General features: G+C 46.3%; 1 protein-coding gene across 1 annotated transcript in view; it reads left to right on the top strand.

The window, feature by feature from the left end:
• Nucleotides 1-8591, top strand: part of ASAP1 (ArfGAP with SH3 domain, ankyrin repeat and PH domain 1) — a 187288-nt gene extending 178697 nt beyond the window's left edge. The window contains exons 29-31 of the mRNA XM_068238413.1: nucleotides 39-568; nucleotides 5842-5964; nucleotides 7535-8591. Of these exons, the coding sequence (XP_068094514.1) occupies nucleotides 39-568; nucleotides 5842-5964; nucleotides 7535-7609 (728 nt within the window). The 3' untranslated portion in view covers nucleotides 7610-8591. The remainder of the gene's footprint in view (nucleotides 1-38; nucleotides 569-5841; nucleotides 5965-7534) is intronic.
• Nucleotides 8592-22144: the final 13553 nt, after the last annotated feature.

The following is a 22144-nucleotide window of genomic DNA, read 5'->3' as shown; positions in this document are numbered from 1 at the left end:
CAGTTGCCTGATCCTATCTCCTTTGTCTTTCTTTCAAGTGGCACTTAGAAAAATTGACACCACTCATCATCTCTCGATGGACAAGTACAACCAGCAGCCGGAAATCTTCCAGAAGTCTCCTCCGCAGCCCGCCGAGCTGCCGCAGAAACCACAACTCTCCGATCTTCCGCCGAAACCGCAACCCTCCGAGTTCACGCAGAAGCCGCACCTTGGGGATTTACCGCCAAAACCGGGAGAACTTCCTCCGAAGCCTCAGCTGGGAGACCTGCCGCCCAAACCGCAACTGGGCGACCTGCCTCCCAAGCCGCAGCTCAAAGATCTTCCGCCCAAACCCAACCTGGGAGACCTGACTCCCAAGGCGCCGTCGATAGAGGTGGTTCCCAAGCCTCACACCCCGGAGTCCAACCAGAACTCGCAGCCTCCTCAGCCACCGCCGCCACCGGAGGTGGTGCAGAACTCACAGCCAGCAGATCACCCGCCAGTCCAGAAGCAACCTTCCGAAACTTCCAACGATGGTCCCCCGCCTCTTCCTGAGACGCCAGTGCCACTTCCTCGCAAGATCAACACGGTAAGAGCTGCTCCACATCCGTTGGGTTGATCAGGGCTGGGGATGTACATTATAACCACTTTTTCCACCACTACAGCATATCTGCAGCCTCTGTGACTTCATCTAAGCCACGAGGACGTAGACCTCAGTCTTGTAGCTGAAGCTCAGCCGTGCATGGTTGGGCTTGCTCCTGTGCAAAACCTCCGGCACTATCTACTGCAGCACTAATGGGTGAAAGCGATTATATGTTCCCTGAGCCAAGAAGATTGATTTTTACCATTAAAAATACATTTATTTTCATAGTGAAAAATACACACTGAAGTATTATTTCAGAATCAAATATAGTCCCCATAAATTGTGACAGGAAAGTAATTTTCGTTTTGTGATACACAGTAGAAATACCGTATATACTCGCATACAAGCCGAATTTTTGACCCCCAAAAAGGGGGTCAAAAGTTGGGGGGTCGGCTTGTATGCGAGTCTTCCCTGGTGGTCTAGTGGTGGGTGGTGGGTGGTCGGGTGGTCCGCGCCCCGCTCCCCCCCCCTCCCCGCTCCCCCCGCGGCCGCCGCTGCTATTTTACCTTCTTAGACAGCGGCCGCTTCCTAATCCGCGTTCCTCTTCTTTCTCAGAGTGTCAGTGTATCACAGCAGCGCGCCGGGCGCTGCTGCTGTGACGATGCAGGGGGCAGGAAAGAGCGGTTCCCTTGGTAACGGCGATACAGATCGCCGTTATAGGGAGCCGCGCTATTTCCTGCCCCCTGCATCGTCACAGCAGCAGCGCCCAGCGCGCTGCTGTGATACACTGACACTCTGAGAAAGAAGAGGAACGCGGATTAGGAAGCGGCCGCTGTCTAAGAAGGTAAAATAGCAGCGGCGGCCGCGGGGGGAGCGGGGGGGGGGGGAGCACTACCCACCTATGCTGGGCACTATACTCGCTAAACTGGGCACTATACTAGCTAAACTGGGCACTATACTAGCTAAACTGGGCACTATACTGGCTAAACTGGGCACTATACTGGCTAAACTGGGCACTATACTAGCTAAACTGGGCACTATACTGGCTAAACTGGGCACTATACTGGCTAAACTGGGCACTATACTGGCTAAACTGGGCACTTTACTAGCCATACTGGGGCACTATACTGGCTAAACTGGGCACTATACTGGCTAAACTGGGCACTATACTGGCTAAACTGGGCACTTTACTAGCCATACTGGGGCACTATACTAGCTAAACTGGGCACTATACTGGCTAAACTGGGCACTATACTAGCTAAACTGGGCACTATACTGGCTAAACTGGGCACTTTACTAGCTAAACTGGGGCACTATACTGGCTAAACTGGGCACTATACTGGCTAAACTGGGCACTATACTAGCTAAACTGGGCACTATACTAGCTAAACTGGGCACTATACTGGCTAAACTGGGCACTATACTAGCTAAACTGGGCACTATACTAACTAAACTGGGCACTTTACTAGCCATACTGGGGCACTATACTAGCTAAACTGAGGCACTACCTACCTATACTGGGCACTATACTGGCTGTACTGGGCACTTTACTAGCTATACTGGGCACTATACTAGCTATACTGGACACTACCTACCTATACTGGGCACTATACTAGCTATATTGGGACACACTGGGGGGCTGCACCAATCCAGCATTTCCTACCTCCGGCTTATATGGGGGTCAATCATTTTTCCCTGTTTTTTCAGGGAAAAGTTGGGGGGTCGGCTTATATGCGGGTCGGCTTATATGCGAGTATATACGGTAGTCAAACAAAATTTGTGGTTTTTTATCTACAATAGCACTTTTTATATTTAAACTGGAATTGGTAAAACTGAGAAATGTTTTTTCTTATTTTTTTTTCCCTCTTTTACCTATTAAAATGCATAGAAAACAAAATTGTTCAAAGGAAAAAAATGCCACACAATGAAAGCCTAGTTAGTCTTGAAAAACTGCTCTGGTCCATAAGTGGGAAAAAAGGTCTGGATGCGAAGTGGTTAAAGACAACTATAGTACTCTTGGAAAGCGTTTGCTATTTCCTTAGGTTTATGTGTTTATTTTAATGTAAGGTATATGGGGAATCTAGGGGGAATAAATCTGGATAATGGTGAACATGCATGGTACAATTTTTTTTATTTATTAGATAATTTTGTTTGATTATTCCATTAGATCAAATATAAACATTTTTTTCCAGCATGTCTGATCAGATTTTTATTGGAAAAACGGGATAATGGTTCGTTTTTCTTGATTGAAAAAAAAATTATTTTCAACTTTCATTCAGTTCGATCGTTTTGGTTTTATTTATAACTGCTTTATTCATGTTCTAACGTAAGCAGAAATGCTTTCTGATGGTCTGACTTTGTTCAGCAGAGCCTGCAGTGTCAGAGAAGTGTTTATTTACATTCCTCACTTGATACAATTAAATACAAGATAACATTATCTAAAGTTCGGATGCATCCAGCATTGTTGGCAGGGAACGTCTAAGTCCTGCGTGTAACCCTTTGAATGCTGTTCTAGTAAAAAAAAAAAAAATCCTGGTTGTATATAATATGCGCTAAATAATCTATTAGAGCAAAGAAGAAATTCTGGGTTTCATTCCGCTTTAATTCAACCAGCACCAAGGCACCCGTCAGGGAACAAACTCGCCCATTCGGTGTGATCTCTGTTAGACTGGCCACAGTGCGCCTTATGCAGGAATACCTCAGCACATCAGGCCCCAGTTGACTGCACTGCTTCAGTATGTGCAGGATGGTCTCATAGTAACACTATGGCTCCAATATGTGCAAGATGACCTCAGGGTGAAACAATGCCTCTTAGTGTGATTCAGAATAAAACGTAACATTTTATTACAGTATACAAATGCACTCACATGCTTGTAGATTGAGAACGCCTAGAGTTTTGCCAGTACTGGCTCTCCACCGCTGCCTGTTCAATCAGGCACCTCCGTGCCGCTTTTTGCGTCCGCCCCACATGGTTCCGTGCGCTCTGGAAAGCTCTCCCCATCCGTCACTTCCTGGCTCCGTTAGTCTCTGCCCTGGGCATGTTGAGAGAAACAGGTTTATTCGCCAAGCATGACTGGGTCTTGACCAGAACTGGGTTTGGCACAGAGAAACGGCTCAGAATAGGAGGACAATAATTGTTAAAGGGAAGGTCCAAGCAAAATATAAAAATGGAGTTTCACTTACCTGGGGCTTCTACCAGCCCCATGCAGCCATCCTGTGCCCTCGTAGTCACTCACTGCTGCTCCAGTCCCCCGCTGGCAGCTTGCCGAGGTCGGCGGGCCGCATTGCGTACATTTTTACGCATTCCCGCTAGTGCAGGAACATTAACACATACATTTTTACGCGTTACTGGTTCAATGCGTAAAAATGTACGCAATGCGGCCCGCTGACCTCCGAGGTCGGCAAGCTGCCAGCGGGGCACGGCAGCAGCAGTGAGTGACTACGAGGGCACAGGATGGCTGCATGGGGCTGGTAGAAGCCCCAGGTAAGTGAAACTCCATTTTTTTATTTTGCTTGAACCTTCCCTTTAAGACAAATGATGAGTAGAGCAAACAGTGACAACAAAGACAAAAACTAAAGCAACCATAAAAACTAAGACAACCATAACAGTAGTCATTGACAGTACAGTAGTCAATGCAGCTTAAAGTGGATCCGAGATAAACTTTTACTCATTGCATAATTGTGTTCCTTTCATATAGTTTATAGGGCATTCCTCAAGCCAAATACTTTTTTTGTTTTGTTTTAATACTCTAATTCCATATAAACTAAACAAGCCTCGCTCACAGCTTTTCACACTGTAGCAAGGGCTTATGGGAACTCAGTCTGGGCAGGAGGAGGAGGTTACTAGCCGTTGATTTCAGAGCCAGAGGGGAGGAGGAGAGGGGACTGGATTTACACACAGGCAAGCTGATGGCATCTCCAGCCCTCAGCCTGTGACAATGTGACAAACAGAACATGGCTGCTCTCGTATCACAGGAATAAATAATCATACACTGGTGAAGCTGTTTGCAGCTAGATTTGCTGTGTAAACTATCTAAACTTTAGATAAGATATATAGACAAGTTACTTGTTATAGTTAGTTTTTCATCTCGGATCTGTTTTAAGCAAGTGTGGCGCTGGAGTGTGACACTGGAGACCGGAACACAAAAAGTAGCAGCTGTACCAGTCCACCTTCTAGCGGGAGCTTTTGCTCCGGCTACAGTCTTGGGGTGGGAGCCAGTGTTTAGCGTTCCAGGTGTGTTTTTAATCTACACGTACACGTAATGATCACCTCTGTATGTGTCTAGAATAGTGTCCCTCAGTGGGAGTCACAGTATGATGTCCCTCTATGCCTTTGTCAGTTTGAGGAGGAACCTATGAACATCTTGCATTCATGAGGAAAACCTATAAACTGCATACAGATATTGACCCTGGCAGTTTTTGAACAAAGGTGTTAAAGTGGATCCGATGTGAACTTTTACTCATTGCATAATTGTGTTCTTTTCCTATTGTTTATAGGGCATTCCTCAAGCCAAATACTTTTTTGTTTTAATACTGTGTAATTCCCTATAAACTAAACAAGCCACGCCCACAGGTTTTCAGAGAGCCAAGGCACTTTCAGACAGTAGCAAGGGCTCGTGGGAGCTCAGTCTGGGCAGGAGGAGGGGGAGGTATTACTACCCAGAGATTTCAGAGGCAGAGGGGAGGAGGGGGGGATTAGGTTTTTTTTGCTCAAGATGCAGATAAGCCTGCCTCTGTGTAATGTTTACAAACAACATGGCTGCTGTCATTGTATCACAGGAAGAAATAATAATTTTCTATTAAAGCTGTTTGCAGCTAGATTTGCTGTGTAAACCATCTAAACTTTAGATAAGATATATAGACAAGTTACTTGTTATAGTTAGTTTTTCGTCTCGGATCCGCTTTAAGTGCTGAAAAGTAAGCGCTCTATACACAACTCGTGTGCACCATCACATCAAACCAGGCTGTGGCCCTCTTACTATGGTCTGCAGACACCACCCATGACTGCTTTCAAGTTTCAGAAATGCGTTCTACTGGGGGCCTGAGCCCACTGCTGCGTTTTTAAAAACTCATGCATTTTTCAAGTGTTTCTGAAAAGCATTTAAGCCATGTGAATGAGTTTTTGTGTGTTTTAACGAGTTAGAAGGCCTCAAACGCGTTTCAAAAACACTTGAAAAATGCATGCGATTTTTATACGTTTTTAAAAACGCAGCAGTGGGCTCAGGCCCTTACTACATCTTCTCTCACACGTGTTTCACCTCCTGTCTCCTCTTCTGCAGGGGAAACCCAAGTTGAAGAAAGTGAAGACCATCTACGATTGCCAAGCGGACAACGATGACGAGCTGACGTTCGTAGAGGGAGAGGTGATCATAGTGACGGGAGAAGAGGACCAGGAGTGGTGGGTGAGTACCGTGTCTCCTCTGATGATGGGCATCCCAACCTCTTATTAATAACTGGACGCAGATAGATGGAGATCCTCATAAGTGACAGAATTCCACCACTGGAGTTCTCTTTTAAAATCTTGGTGTTCCTAAGCATGATTAAAGTGTCTTTAAAACCCTTGGGGAAAAAACCCCCACCAAAGTTAAATAACCTCTGTAGACTGAAGCCTCGGGGTGATCCAGAGAGGCTTCCCTGGTCTCCCTTCACCTTTCTTCTGCTTGTCGGGACCCTCTTCTCCAGGACCATGCTCCTGTCCATGTACAAGCTTGGACGCACTGTGCAGACACAATGACAGCCGCGCAGTAGCACAGTGCCACTTGTGCACAGAGGAAAAAGCCGCAAAGGAATAGCTGCGAGCTACTGTGCTGGTGGGGTCCATCATTGCACCTGCACAGTGCAGCTGCACTTGTACGGGAAGTACGTACTCGCAAACTTATTCAACAAGGCCTTGTCAAATAAAGCCCAATTAAAGACTTGACTTAAAGAGAACCTGAGGTGTGTTTAAAGAATGTTATCTGCATACAGAGACTGGATCTGCCTATACAGCCCAACCTCTGTTGCTATCCCAAACCCCACTAAGGTCCCCCTGCACTCTGCAATCCCTCATAAATCAGGCTGAGGCTGTGTTTACATCTGTAGTGTCAGTCTCAGCTGCTCCCCCGCCTCCTGCATAGCTCCGGTCCCTGCCCTCGTCCCTTCCCTCCAATCAGCAGGGTCCTCCAATCAGCAGGGAGGGAAGGGATGCAGGCGGGGACCGGAGTTCTGCAGGAGGCGGGGAGAGCAGCAGACTGACACTATAGAGATAAACACAGCCAGCTCTGACAAGCTGTTTGTCAGCAGCGTGGCTGTGATTTATGAGGGATTGCAGAGTGCAGGGGGACCTTAGGGGGGTTTGGGATAGCAACAGAGGCTGGGCTGTATAGGCAGATCCAGCCTCTGTATGCAGATAACATTCTTCAAACTCACCTCGGGTTCTCTTTAAACAGGAACTTTAACTCAGGATTGAGCTTCATCCCAATCAGTAGCCGATACCCCCTTTCCCACAAGGAATCTTTACCTTTTCTCGAATAGATCATTAGTAGGCTCTGTATGGCTGATATTGTGGTGGAACCCCTCCTACGGTGTGATACCAAGGTCCTGACAGTTTCCTGTCTGTGAACCTCTCTGCATTGTGGGAATTGGGAGGTATCTGGACCATTGTAGTCCCTTACACACTCCAATGAGTTCTGGGTCACCATGAGCTTGCTGGTTAGTCTGTGCCTCGCTAATTGGGATGAAGTCCCAGAATCCTGGGTTAAAGACCCTTATTACTCTCTGGTTATGTACAGCTAATCATTGGTGAATATGTAACTATTGTAATTATATGTGTAATACTATCGTTATGTGTATTTCTGCTGTGTTGGTTCGTTGTTGAATACCACAATAAGCCATCCATGCATTTTACTAGCTCGTGACCGCTACTATTATGATTGTTAATAGGATTATTATAACTATGGCCTTTAATAGCTGATCTCTCTGATCTTTTTCCAGATCGGCCACATCGAAGGACATCCGGAGCGGAAAGGGGTCTTCCCAGTGTCTTTTGTACACATCTTGTCTGATTAGGACGTCACTAAAGTCCCCATCGCCCAGCCTGCCGCTGTGTGTCTGCCTCTCTGTACTGTATATAAAGCACCGCCGCCAGTTCATCCCATACCTTCCATTCTGTGTATTGTAAATGTACTATGTTACTCCGCCGACTACCAGTATTACAGTAGCTGAACAAGCCCGCTTCCTTGGGTGGCTTCAGACCAGTCCTTGGCCTTACAGCACTTCCCTTCCCTTTCCCCCACCTTCCCCTCCCACCACCAAAACTTTATTGTTCTTGCATCATCTTGACCAACACCATGTATACTACACTCTCTTCCCCTCGGTCCTACTTCTGGCCTCATCTGCAGTACAAGATATGATGCAAGGGCAAGGAACCGAAAACACCACCCCCAACCTGTCACTCCACCCTCCGCAAGCAATCAAACCTCCTATTTATTGCAGCAAATATCTTACAGATAAGGTTCTCAACATCTCGGTTATCAGTCGTGTTAGTGTGTCCTGTATTCACTCACTCAGATCTTCTCCAGATACCCATATTGTTACTTTGCTACACGTAGTAAAAAGAAAAGAAAACAAGAAAAAGAAAGATATATTTCTATCTCAAAGCTTCTTTTATTAGAAGTATATACATATATATAAATACTATACATATATATAAAATAATGACAACTCCGGTTGACTTCATCGGACTTTAATGACTGCTTAAACGATATTAGTCTGTTTACATTATGCATGAATTCTAAAACCAACCACGGCAACCAACAAAACAAAACAAACAAAACATGAATTCTGGAATACTTGAAACAGGAATATAATCGTAAGTCCTATCATTTGTCGTGTAGCCGAAAAATAAACAAAACACCAGATGGAGGGGAATATTTTTCCAGTAGAGAGATATATTTGAAATAGACAGTATTACTTAATTACTAACATGGATCAAATCGGGGAGGCGGCCAGCCTCGTGGTAAATAAATATGAACGCCTGTGTATAAAGAAATCTTCTGTTCCTATTTTTTTTACTTTTATTTAAAGTGTACCATAAATTATTCCTAGATGTTGAAATTGACTTTTATGTATTGTCAGTCATCTAGAAAGTTATTGGATGGTAAAAAAAAAAAAAAGGTATTAAACTCCATTGCTGATGGGGTCTTTTGTTTGTCCCAGTGTCCATTAATGGGATGTGTCGTTGGGGGAGGGGAAGGGGGTGTTGCGGTCCAAGCTTGGTAAAGTCTGACACTCTAGCGATTTGTTACGGACGGTCAGCGCCCCCGCAGCATGATGACATAAACATGAATACAAGGTGGTACTTAAAGAGGAACTCCAGTGAAAATAATGTAATAAAAAAAAGTGCTTCATTGTTACAGTTATGTATAAATGATAGTCAGTGTTTGCCCATTATAAATGCTTTCCTCTCCCTGATTTACATTCTGACATTTGTCACATGGTGACATTTTTACTGCTGGCAGGTGATGTCCCTGAAAGTAGCTGCTGCTTGCTTTTTTTGCAGTTGGAAACAGCCGTAAACAGCTATTTCCCACAATGCAATGTGGTTTGCAGACTGGAAACTGCCAGGACCATGGTCCTCAGTTTCCTGTGGGAGGGGTTTCACTACAATATCAACCATACAGCGCCCCCTGATGGTCTGTTTGTGAAAAGGAATAGATTTCTCATGTAAAAGGGGATATCCGCTACTGATTGGGATGAAGTTCAATTCTTCTTTACGGTTTCTCTTTAAAACGTAAAACATTTTTAAAGGACCAATATTGCAAAAATTGTAAAATAGATTAACACATACAAATAAGAAGTGCATTTTTCCCAGAGTAAAATGAGCTATAAATTACTTTTCTCCTATGTTGTTTTCACTTACGGTAGAAAAATTGGACAGAACTGACAGGTTTTAGACTCCCTCCATCTCCACATGGGGGATTATCAGGGTTTTCCTTATTTCAAAATGACCTAGGGAATGGCAGTCCAACTGCCAAAATAGTGTGCAAATAGGTGTGGGGGGGGGGGGGGGGCAGGCATAGATGTTTGTATAGATCCCTTCCAGGTAGGGGGGGGGGGGGGGGAGGCTTTTGTAAAAAAAAAAAAAAAAAGAGGAGATGGACTAGTCCAAATCCTGCCAGTTTTATCAGATTTCTTCTACCTACTGTAAGTGGCAGCAACATAGGAGAAAAGTAATTTATGGCTCATTTTACTCCGGAAGAAACTCGCTACGTATTTGTATGTGTCTTCATGTATTGAGAATTGTACAGTTTTTCGCGATAGCGGTCCTTTAACTAACAACTGGTCACCTGGTGGTGAATGCTGCAGGCCTTACAACTAGACAAGAGCCAGAATGAACACATGTATTTGAAGGATACCTGAGTCATAATGAAAGTGTCCCCTTTTATGGGGGCTGGAAGACGCTCCAGGTAAGTAGTCTTGTAGGTCCCCCCGTCTCTTTCTTTGATCTGCTGTGCGGCTCGGTAAAGTCTGCAATGGCCACAGGATCACGATTAATCAGGTCAGCGCATCAGCAGTAGTGTGCAACTTATCTAACTCACATACTGGGCCTTAAAGGAGTTATCAGCCAAAATAAAAAAAATGAGCTTTACTCACCTGGGACTTTCTCCAGCAGCCCCTTGCAGCCGACCGTCCCACACACTCCACGCCGCCTTCTCAGTCTCCAAGCACGGTGCAGAGGCCGACCCCGAGGCCCTCCTCACTGCGCCTGCACTAACCGCCGCTGTCAATCAAGCCCACGCTGTACGCGGCTTACTGCGCTGGTGGTAGTAGTTCTGCGCCTGCGCAGTAAGCCGCATACCACGTGGGCTTGATTGACGGCGGAGGTTAGCGCAGGTGCAGTTAGGTCGGTCTCTGCACCGCGCTCAGAGAAGGCGGTGCGGAGCGGTCAGCATGGGACAGTCGGCTGCAAGTGGCTGGGGAAAACCCCAGGTGAGTAAAGCTCATTTGGTTTTTTTGGCTGATAACTCCTTTAAGTCCCATCTACACGATACAATTCCACGTGTGATCGAATTTGATCGGATCAAATTCGATTAGATCGATTAAATCCAACATGTGTGATTGGTTTTGGTTAGTTATCAATGCAAAATTGACCACATTTGATCTAGTCCCGATCGGACATGTTGGATGTAATCAATTTGATCGCACGTGGATTTGTATTGTGTAGATGGGGCTTTACAGCAGATCAAGGAAGGGGATGGGAGGACAGCGAGGGACCTACAAGACTACAGGGCCTGGAAGAAGCACCAGGTAAGTATAAGGGGGCACTTTCATTACAACTCCAGCATCCTTTTAAAACAGGGGTCTCAAACTCAATTTACCTGGGGGCCGCAGGAGGCAAAGTCAGGATGAGGCTGGGCCGCATAAGGGATTTCACAATCAGCAGCTCCCGCCCATCGCAACCCCCACCCTAGGTCCCTTGCATTGATTTTTATTTCAAAATCAAATTCACACTGAAGCAAACTATTTTGCCTATTTTACCTTATAGTTCGCTTCAGTGCTCCCATTACAAGTAATCCGCCGTGTCCCCGCTGCAAAACGAGGGCTGCAGAGCCCCCAAATCGCCCGGGGTGCAATCCGCCGGCATTTCCTGGAAGGGGCAGAGCTTTCAGCTTCAGCTCTGCCCCTCCTGATGTCAATCGCAGCGCATCGGCGCCTCTGCCCGCCCCTCTCACACTTCTTTCACAGAGAGGGGCGGGCAGAGGCGTCGATCCGTACGGCGATTGACGTCAGGAGGGGCAGAGCTGAAGCTGAAAGCTCTGCCCCTTCCAGGAAATGCTGGCGGATTGCCCTCCGGGGCGATTTGTGGGCTCTGCAGCCCTCGTTTAGCGGCGGGGATGCGCCGGATTACTTGGGAGCACTGAAGCGAACTATAAGGAAGCTTTTGCCCGTGCGGGCCACAAAATATTTTATCGAGGGCCGCAAGTTTGAGACCCCTGTTTTAAAATGTTTTTTTTCCTTTGAATAAAATTACTCACTTTTTTTTTAATAGTAAAAAAACAAATGAGAAAGCCTTTGCTTCCAGTTACTGGTGTCCCCCTTGTACTGCAGTGACTGCAAGTAAACATTTCTGATAATCATTGATTAGACCTGCACATTAGCTTCAGGAGATTTTAGACCTTTCCTCCAGGCAAAACAGCTTTCAGTTCACGTGGATGCTGGCCGACTTCCTAACTCATCCTCTTATGCCTGGTACACACCATCCAATTTTCTTAGATTTTTTTGTTAGATTATATTCTGTATCTCCTGCTGAGTAGAACAATGCTTAATTGCTCGGCAGATAGATGGTTAGATAGATAATTTCCAACATGTTGGAAATTATCTATCTGGCAGGTAAATCTAATGCTGAGTACTCGATGTCTCGCTCATTTCCGGCCACTCGATTATTTCCGAGCACATTTTGATGATTGTTAGGTAGATTCTCATGCAAAGTATGCCAAATCGACCTAACGAACCATCGAAACGGGAATCTGACATGTCAGAAATAATGGAGCGGACAGGAATCGAGTGCGTATCCAGCATAACAGTAAATTGTATGGTGTGTACCTAGCATCAGATTCAGGAATTGTTCTTTTCTGGCATCACCCAGTTTCTTGTGTACACACGGATGCCCCGAGGTGGGGCAGTGTATACACATGGACGCCTTAAGATTGTAGAATACAAAATTTGTACTACAGAATTCATAGTTCCGTCAATAGTGAGCTGCTCTGATTCAGAGGCCCAAACCATGCTTCTGACATCACCATGCTTCACAGATAGGATGAGATTTTTATATAAGGTGAAAAACAAATCCTGTATCCCAGCATAACTCTGATTGTAGGCATGCAGCAATGGACTTCGATAGCGATGACTTTCTCCGTGCAACTCTGCTCATAATGCTAGACTGCAAAACCTGTATTTTGGCTGTAAAGAATAGTCCTGTACTATAAATCCAATTTCTGTCCAATGATCTGAGTCTGACTACAGCCTATCTATTGCTTATTCTTCATTCACTAAGCAGTTTAGTAGACTAGTCTTCTGATGGTTTGGTGTAAATCAGTTACAGCAAGAGGGAATTCAGTAATAATTACTGAATGTTTTAGACCTGATCTAAACCATTTAGTAATTAGGTGGGTAATGCAGGGGAAATGATCAAAAGATGCAATTCACAAACTAGTAGCTATAACTGACAGCCTTCTCTGAGCTCTCCTCAGGATACAATGGCCTCAATTCACTAAGCTTATCTCCTGTCTTTAATAACTCACCATGGTGACGAGGCATGTAGTATTCTGGAAACATTTTACCTCAGGCAAACCTAAAGTTAACTCTTCTGTCTTTAAGTTAACTCTTCAATCCTTAAAATAACTCCAGAGTTAAAGACAGGCTGTTTATTAACTGCGTGTGAAAATAACTACAGAGGAGGTAAATTAACTACAGAAGAGGTAACTTAAGGAATGAAGAGATAAAATAACTCTCACTGTGTGGAGGTAAGTTATCTCTTGCCTTATTATCTCCAGCATGATCTTAGTGAATTGAGGCCATTTAAACTCCTGCATAATTCAAAAGGTTCCATCCTCGCATTTAAAATACCTCACAGAAATCAGCTGGACTAAACTGTTGAAAAAAGTGGGTGTGGTTACGCCTTGTTTGCCTTTGTGAATTGCATCTTTTGATCATTTCCCCTGCTTTATAGACCTAATATTTTACACCAGGTCTAAAACATTTTGCTAAACCATCAGTAGACTAAAAACCATCAGTAGACTAGTCTAAACTGCTTTGTGAATTGAGGCCATAGTACCCTATAAAAGGTCATCTGTGAGACTGATGAGCCCCTCTGACACTAAGGCCTCTTTTCCACGAACTGTTAAGCTGTGTGTTCAGCAAGCAGTTACCAGGCAGAAGTAAGCAGTTACCAGGCAGCAGTGAGAGTTTGAGAGGCATTTCACTGCCTATCAATGGTCCATGGAAAGGAAGCCTAAAGGCCCGTACTCACGGGCTGCAAATGTTGCCTGTCGCCAGCACACGTGAGCGTGTGGGCGACAGGCCGGCGACAGCTTCTCGCCAGGTCCCTCCGCGTACACACGCGGAAGAGGGACCAGCGGCGAGGCGGAAGCAGTCTCCGACATTCCTCCTCCCCCCGCCGGAAGCTCCATTTGATACAATGGAGGTTGCTGTCGCTAGTCCGCGTACTCACGCGGACTAGCGACAGTTGCGGGGGAGGTGCGGCGGCGACTGTCGCCATGCGATTGAAACTTTCAATCGCATGGCGACATGAGCGGCGGGCGACAGTTCGGGGTGCGCGCGCGTGCGACGGCCCATACTCACGGGCGACCTGTTGCCGCAACACGCGCGCGCGCCGCGTGTTGAGGCGACAAAAGTCCCTCGTGAGTATGGGCCATAAAGCTACATACACATGAGGCACGGATGTCTGCAGTTGCATGGAGACAAGCAGCAGTTGAAAGTCTCCAGCAACGACAGTGGTATACAAGCAACGATTGTATACACGCGGCAACAACCTGTCTGCAACATAGCAGAAACTGTTGCCCAGCAACTTCTGTCGCATGTTCAATGAACTGTCGGACTTACAAGAGTTGCTAGAGACTAGCATACACACGACTGCACCGACTTGAGACGGTTGCTGCAACAGCTGTTGCCGGGGATTGAACAAGTCAATCGCCTGGCGACAGCTCTGATTAGCAACAGTTGCTTGCGCGCACCTCATACACACGGGGGACCTGTTGCCGCAACATGCACGTGCCATGTGTTTCCAGCAACAGTTGTAGCCCGTGTGTATGGGCCTTAAGGAAGGTGGAAATGTAATGGATTAGCATGTTTAGGTGCTTGACAGCCCTACAGAACAGAAATGGATACCAGTGAAAATGTGTAGTTTGCAACTTTTTTTTTTTTTTAACACTTAAAGGGAACTTGAGGTGATAGACCTATGGAGGCTGCCATATTTACTTTTAAACAATGCCCATTGCCTGGTTGCCCTGCTGCTCCTTGGCCACCAATACTTTTTGCATAGACCCTGAACAAGCATACAGATCAGGACTGAAGTGTGACTGTATTAGCTGTATGCTTGTTTCAGGTGTGTGATTCAGACACTACTGCATCCAAAGAGATCAGCAGGACAGTCAGGCAACTGGTATTTAAAAAGTAATAAATATGGCAGCCCCCATATCTTTCTCACCTCAAGTTGCTTTTAAAACCATAATTAAAAATATGGTATTCCAGGGAAGTGCTGAATAGGATTAGTACTACAGATCAGGGCTGGCCCTGCCATGAAGCTAACTGAATCACATGATTTGGGGTGTTAGACCAGGGCTGGGCAATCCTTACGTGGCCTGGGCCGCATGCTTTACATTCTAATCTCCCTCCCTTCCTGTGGAGTTGCGAGCAGGCGGCGGGTGACTTAAAGCTTGCCTTCAATTGCCGCTTCGTGTCTCCATGGCAACGGTGTCACATGACATGCCGTCAGGACGTGTCAGCGTGTCACATGATGTCCTGTTGTCATGAAGACATGATGCAGGAAGCTGTGATTGTAGGCAAGTTTCAAATCCCTTGCTGCCCACTCACAACTCTGCAGTGGGGGGGGGGGGGGGCATGCGGGTAGCAGGCTGGTGTAAAATTGGACCATTTTATTGTATTGTGTGTGGCCACCTTCACACTTTGCTCTGTTGTCTGCAGATCTTGCCTGCTGTGAGGGCTGGTGCACACCAAGAGCTTTGAAAAGCACTTGGCTAATGGGATGGTGCACACCAGAGCGATGAGCTTTTTTTCCCAAAATCGGGTCCTGCAGCATTTGTTTAGATTTCTGAGGCGATTGAGCCTCAATGTTAAGTATAGGAAAGTGGAAAATCACTCTGAAAAGTGCTAGATCAGAGCGATATTCCAAGCGTTTTTGTTACAGAAGCTGTTCAGTTACAGGTCTACTAAAACAAAAATGCTCCACAAATTACTAGGCACATGCCTATAACTGCATAGAAAAATCACTTTAAAAAAAGCTAAGTGGTTGCAGTTATGCTAGCATTTTTTGGTATAAACTGGCCCTTGTGTGCTGCCCCCACCTCTTAATTAATATTCACTGCACTCTGATAGTTTTTCCCCTGGGATGGGGGGGCTCATGCTCACAAGTTTGCATCAGGCAGCAAAAAGTCTACAACCTGCCATGTTACAGGTATGTTAGTCTTCATACTGCACCTCAGGGTTGATGTAAGGCAATTGTCATTGATGTGCTGCTTACTAGACTGGATTACTTGGAATAACACTTATGCAAAAGGTTTTCCCAAAGGATAACTTACCATATTTTTTCAGTATATTTACTTGAGGCGGAGTTAGTGCATGTTATAGTCCAAAGATATGGTAAATTAGATGCAGGGAGCACTTACCCATCCAGCTCCTGTCATCTTCATGGAAACAGGCTCCTCTTCTCCTCCTGAAGCAAGCAGGACGCAGCGGCTGCCTCAGCTCCTGCTTCCTCCATACATGCATTTGCATGGTGATAGTTACTCTAACCACAGCAGCACACGTCGTGTGCTGCTGTTGCAACCATTATGCAGCAGTATGGAGGAAACAAGCTGATGTGCCCACAGTGTCCTATTCGCTGCAGGAGGAGAAGGAGCCCGCCTACATGAAGGGGCGTGTCGGCAGGATCAGGTGTAGTGTTAATGTAGCTTAGCTGCTGAGGGAAGCAGAGATTAGTGAAGTGCAGTGTGAGGGTCGGTGCCCACCAAAAAGTGCTAGTGTAATTAAATGTTCAGCACTTTTTGAAGTGATTTTTCTTGGCATGTTCCTAGCGATATTTGGCTTAGCATTTTTATATTTTGTGTTACAGTAGAGCTGTAACTGAACAGCTTCTGTAACAGAAATACTTGGAGACAGTTTAGGGGGAATAGGTCCATAAGATGCCCCTGCACTAAAGATGCACCAGGTTTAGTAATTTTCTTCCCCCGATTTTTACCTCTAAACCTAGGTGCGTCTTAGGCCTGGTTCACATTAGCTTTTGCGGATTGGAACCAGACCGTATACTGTACAAACGGAAGCGAACGGATCCAATGTTAATCTATGGGACTGTACACATCTGTCCATATACATTACGTACGTTTCGGTCCCCACATCGAAAGAAAAGTTTGCAGGCCCCAATTTTGCAGACCGTTGCTCCCTTCGGACCGAAAACTAAATGTTTTGCAGGGCTATAGGAACAAATAGAAAATAGAATTTTACATTGGCTTTAAAAACAGACCTTTTTAGCTGCTTCCTGTGTACTCTATGGTACAGTGGCCATCTTGGATTGTTTTGCACATAGGCCTAGCAGTGCTGCAGGAGTGGAATCATGGAAAGATTGAAGACATCAGGCCATACAGCAGGGGTCTCAAACTCATGGGCCATTTGCGGCCCTCGATACAATATTTTGTGGCCCTCGCCGGCAAAAGCTTCCTTATAGTTCGCTTCAGTGCTCCCAAGTAATCCGCCGCATCCCTGCCGCTAAACGAGTGCTGCAGAGCCCCCAAATCACCTGGGGGGGGGCAATCCGCCAGCATTTCCTGGAAGGGGCAGAGCTTTCAGCTTCAGTTCGGCCCTTCCTGACGTCGATTGCCGCCTCTCCCCGCCCTTCTCTGTGAAGGAAGAGTGAGAGGGGCGGGCAGAGGCAGCGATGTGCCGCAATTGTGAAATTCCATATGCGGCCCAGCCTCACCCTGACTTTGCCTCCTGCAGCCCCCAGGTAAATTGAGTTTGAGACCCCTGCCATACAGCATCAAGGACCTGATTTTCCAAGTGTAGGGGCAGCCTGCCCTTTGGGACAAGGGACACCCAGACCATGAACAGCTTCCGTCCCACATAAGTGAAAATTAAAAACTGAGGCTATTCCAAGCCAGAAGCTGTAGAAATACACTGGATCCATTGTCCACACAGCAAGCTCTCTCCTCAACAATGACCACAATGTATTTACAGATCATTCAGAGCTCTGGTATAAAGAAGTTATCTTTAATGCCAATTTTTGAAATTCCCCTTTAAAATTGAAACTGATACAAAACATATGGAAGCGGATTTAAACCAGTCCGCAACAGATCCATTGGGACAGTTTTGGCACAAAATGCTAATGTGAACCGGGCCCAATAGTCTGAAAAATGCAGTTAGTGTAGTTGTGATGAAAAATCCATATTCTCTTTTAAAGTACTAGTTGCCTGCCTCTAATGCCTTCAGCAATAGCCCCTCAACAAGCATGCATATCAGGTGCTGACTAAAGTCAGACTGGATTAGCTGCATACATGTTTCAGGTGTGGGATTCAAACACTACTGCTGCCATAGAGACCAGCAGGACTGCCAAGCAACTGGTATGGTTTAAAAGGAAACATCTATATCCCTCTCAGTTAAGGTTCCCTTTAAAGCTGCCTGCATTTAAATACCAATTAGCATAAACCAGCCTAGCTTTGCAGATTAGGATTAGTCCATTTTCAAATTTCATACACTTTGCATAACCTTGCATCAACTCAGAACGATTTGCTCTCATTGACCAGCTCTAATATTCCAACAAGGCCAAAACCGGATTTACTAAGGTGTCTTAAGAGCGCTGATAATGTATTGGGATGCTCTAAAGGCAAAACAGAGATGAAAAGCATTCAGGTCCAGGGGCCCTTGTGTAGCAGCATTCACAGCCCCTGCATCCCTAATTGCTATGCCACTGGCACTAGAACAGATTTACACACAACATATGCAATGTTTAATGCCTCCTAAGTTTAGTGCAGTAAAAGACCAAGGGTGCATACACATCCCATTTGATTGGCCAATTTTACAATATCCATGCAGCATGAGGGCCAAGCGCTCTTGAATACTATGGACAGATTGTGTAGTAAACAAAAAAAAAAAAAAAAAAAACACTTTACCACACGCAAGTGGTAAAATTGGACGTGTGTACACCAGGCTTTAGCCCTTTACCTAAACATACGCCACAAAAAACCGAGTGATCATCTGAGGATGGACCCATTAGGGTTTGGACCTACTGTTACATTGCAATTGTTGAGCACTTGTGGTAGTGATGTGTGTTTTCCAGAGCAGTCTGCCACTCAAAAAGTTTTAAAGGACAACTGTAGTGAGAGGTACAGTATATGGAGGCTGCCATGTTCATTTCCTTTTAAACAATACCAGTTGTCTGGCTGTCCTGCTGATCCTCTGCCTCTAAGGGCCCATTTCCCCTTGTGCCGCACGTGTCAGTGAGATGCGTGGCGGCACTTCCGGGTGTGCGGGATTGCAGGTGAATCCCAGAAGCCATGCACGGCTATGGGATTCGCAGCCTCCTGCGCGAAATCTGGCCAATGCCGGCCGAATTACTAAAGTAAGTGATTCGGCCAGCAGCGCCATAGTTTCCTATGGCAGAGTTTCCCCGTGCAATTTGTGTGCGGGGAAACTGCGGATTTGGAGCGGAAACCGCACCAGTGGAAACAGGCCCTAATACTTTTAGCTACAGCCTGAACAAGCATGCAGCAGATCAGGCGTTTGACATTGTCAGATCCGATAAGATTATCTGGATGCTTCTGTTGTGATTTCACACTGTAGCCAGATAGACCAGCTGGGATGCCTGGCATGGCAGCTTCCATATTCCTCTCACTTTAGTTACCCTTGAATGCTAGCAATTGGTACAGCCTTTGTGATTTTTGTTCTGGGTAGGAAAAAAAAAAAAAAAAAAACACTGCTGAGTTGTATTTCCAAAAATGCCACATAACCCACAATTGCAATTTGAGGAAAATCAAAATTGCTCCAATGGAATCCACTCCATTGACCTTCATTACCTTAGGCCCTAAGCCAGCAGTTCAACCTTTTTGAAGTTGTGACATGCCAAATGCTCAGATCTCTGACACATCACATGTCTAGGTAGTGTAGTTCCCCAGTATAGGCAACATGGCTGCCCCAGTATGGGCAGTATAGTTGCCTCCAGTATAGAGATGGCCCGAACCTCCAATTTTAGGTTCACGAACCTTTGCCAAATAGTCGATTTGTGCGAACCGCGAGAGACTTCACTGGGGAGGCGAACTTTGAAAACTAGAAACATTTATGCTGGCCATAAAAGTGATGGAAAAGATGTTTCAAGGGATCTAACACCTGGAGGGGGGCATGGCGGAGTGGGATAAACACCAAAAGTCCCGGAGAAAAAAAAATTAATCTGGATTTGATGCAAAGCAGCGTTTTAAAGGGCAGAAATCACATTGAATGCCAAGTTGCAAGCCTAAAGTGCTTTAACACATCTTGCATGTGTATAGATCAGGGAGTGTAATTAGAGTACTGCTTCACACTGACACCAAACTCACTGTGTAACGCACCGCAAACAGCTGTTTGGGTGGCAATGGCCATGCTGGACTGGTGCGCACCATGGAAAGATTGCTCTTCCTCAGTGATGTCAGGTAATGTCTGACTGCCATATCAACTTTTGATGGTTCTTTCTCTACCATTAAAGCCTACATATTTTTTTTTTTTTTTTTTTTTTTTTTTTTTAATACTTGTTCTGCTTGCTGTTAGTACCTGCAACGAGAATCTTTTATGGAGGGCAAGTCTGCCATTGTGAGTGACCACAGGAAATGGATTCAGGGTTTGATTCTGGTCCCGAGTGGGAGCCTGAGAACTGGCTACCGCCACCTCGCATCCAAGTAAGGACCCGTTTGCTGTAAAAGTAATGTACCTGCCCTGACCGTGCTTTGCAGACCAGGCATCTGTGGTCAGATGAACCCTCGACTCAGCACTGTGTGCCAGAGATGACACAACCGACAATGTGTTATGGAGGGCAAGTCTGCCATTCATTCAACTGTGAAACTTTAGATGGCACTTCCTCAGTAGCATGGTGACCACAGGTAATGGCCGGGGAATCCTGGTTCAATTCCGGTCCGGAGTGGGAGCCTAAGAAACTGCTACCACACATCCAAGGAAGACAGCAGGCATGGCATGCACGTCCGAGGTAGTGACCATAAACAATACAGGAGGACTTGAGGCCCTGCTGTATATGAGATGATTCAACTTTAAATCCTTTAACGAAAATCTGTTATGGAGGGCAAGTCTGCCATCCATTCAAGTGAGAGGTATGCACTGACTGCCAAGTATAATACAATGTGCAGTCAAAGATGCAGTGAAAGGTATGCAGTGACTGCAAACAGCTGTTTGTGTAGTGACGGCCGTGCTGGACTGGTGCTCACCATGACGAGCTTTCCAGCCCATAGTCGGGCTGAGGTGGCTGAATGACAGAACAGTGACTGCTTCATTGTAGACCAGGGGTCTCAAACTCAATTTACCTGGGGGCCGCAGGAGGTAAAGTCAGGATGAGGCTGGGCCGCATAAGGAATTTCACAATCGCGGCGCATCGCCGCCTCTGCCCGCCCCTCTCCCTTCACAGAGAGGGGCGGGGAGAGGTGGCGATTGACGTCAGGAGGGGCAGAGCTGAAGCTGAAAGCTCTGCCCCTTCCAGGAAATGCCGGCGGATTGCCCCCGGGCGATTTGGGGGGCTCTGCAGCCCTCGTTTAGCGGCAGGGATGCGGCGGATTACTTGGGAGCACTGAAGCGAACTATAAGGAAGCTATTGCAGGCGAGGGCCACAAAATATTGTATCGAGGGCCGCAAATGGCCTGCGAGTTTGAGACCCCTGTTGTAGACAGACCAAATTTGATCAGCTGGACAAAGACATTAATGGTGTGCAAGTCTGCAGCAGCTTTCCCTTATCCAATTACTGGAGGCACACGAGTGAATGAAATGGCTGACGCTGCCTGCCTTTTATAAGGTCCCCCCACCTTATAAAAGGCAGGTTTTTGGCTCCAGGAGGGGGGTTGGCTCCAGGAGGTAGTGTAGCTACAATGTGCCTGCTGACTGATGTAGAGGGTCAGAGTTTACCCTAATGATGCACTATGGGGGTGAATCAAACTTCTAGTAAAGTTTGTGGTTCTCTGCGATCACGAATCACGCAAGTTCACCGGGAACAGTTTGCCGGCAAACCGGTCAGGCCATCTCTACTCCAGTATAGTTTAATCAGGTGGGTGGTCAGCCTGCTTCCCCCTCAGTTCCTGCAGGTGCCACCCATGTATCCTGAGCTGGTGGCTGCTTCTATGCATGTACCTGGCAGCCCCCTCCATTACAGGCTCTTCTCCACCTGTAGTTCGCTACAAGAAAATGTCCTCTGATGTCTGCATTTGTGGACATCGGCAGCCATTTTCTTGTAGCACTGCTCTAATTACAGACAGAGGCTGAGAGAAGTGGGGAGAGCAGGGCAGCAAGCGGCAACACATACCCCATGCTGCCACAACACATGAATGTGTTGTGGCACATGGGTTGGGAAGGACTGGCCTGAGCTCTTCAAATCACCAGCTATTCTAAAGCAAGGCTGGATTTATACTTTTACCACCCCTGGGCCAAGTATGTTAGTGCTTCCATTCCATGTGCAGCAGCACCCCTCCTATTCCATGTATAGCAGCCCCCTTCAGGTACAGCTTCCTTGGCCATCAGCTTTTTATGTGTGGCTCACCATTTGAAGCCTTCTTTCATGTCCAGGTGCTCCCTCAAGCTACACCCTTCAAGCTACAGCCACCCAAGGCC

Source organism: Hyperolius riggenbachi, chromosome 5 (genome assembly GCF_040937935.1).
Source record: "Hyperolius riggenbachi isolate aHypRig1 chromosome 5, aHypRig1.pri, whole genome shotgun sequence".
Lineage (NCBI taxonomy): Eukaryota > Metazoa > Chordata > Amphibia > Anura > Hyperoliidae > Hyperolius > Hyperolius riggenbachi.
This window is presented reverse-complemented; position numbering and strand designations above follow the sequence as displayed.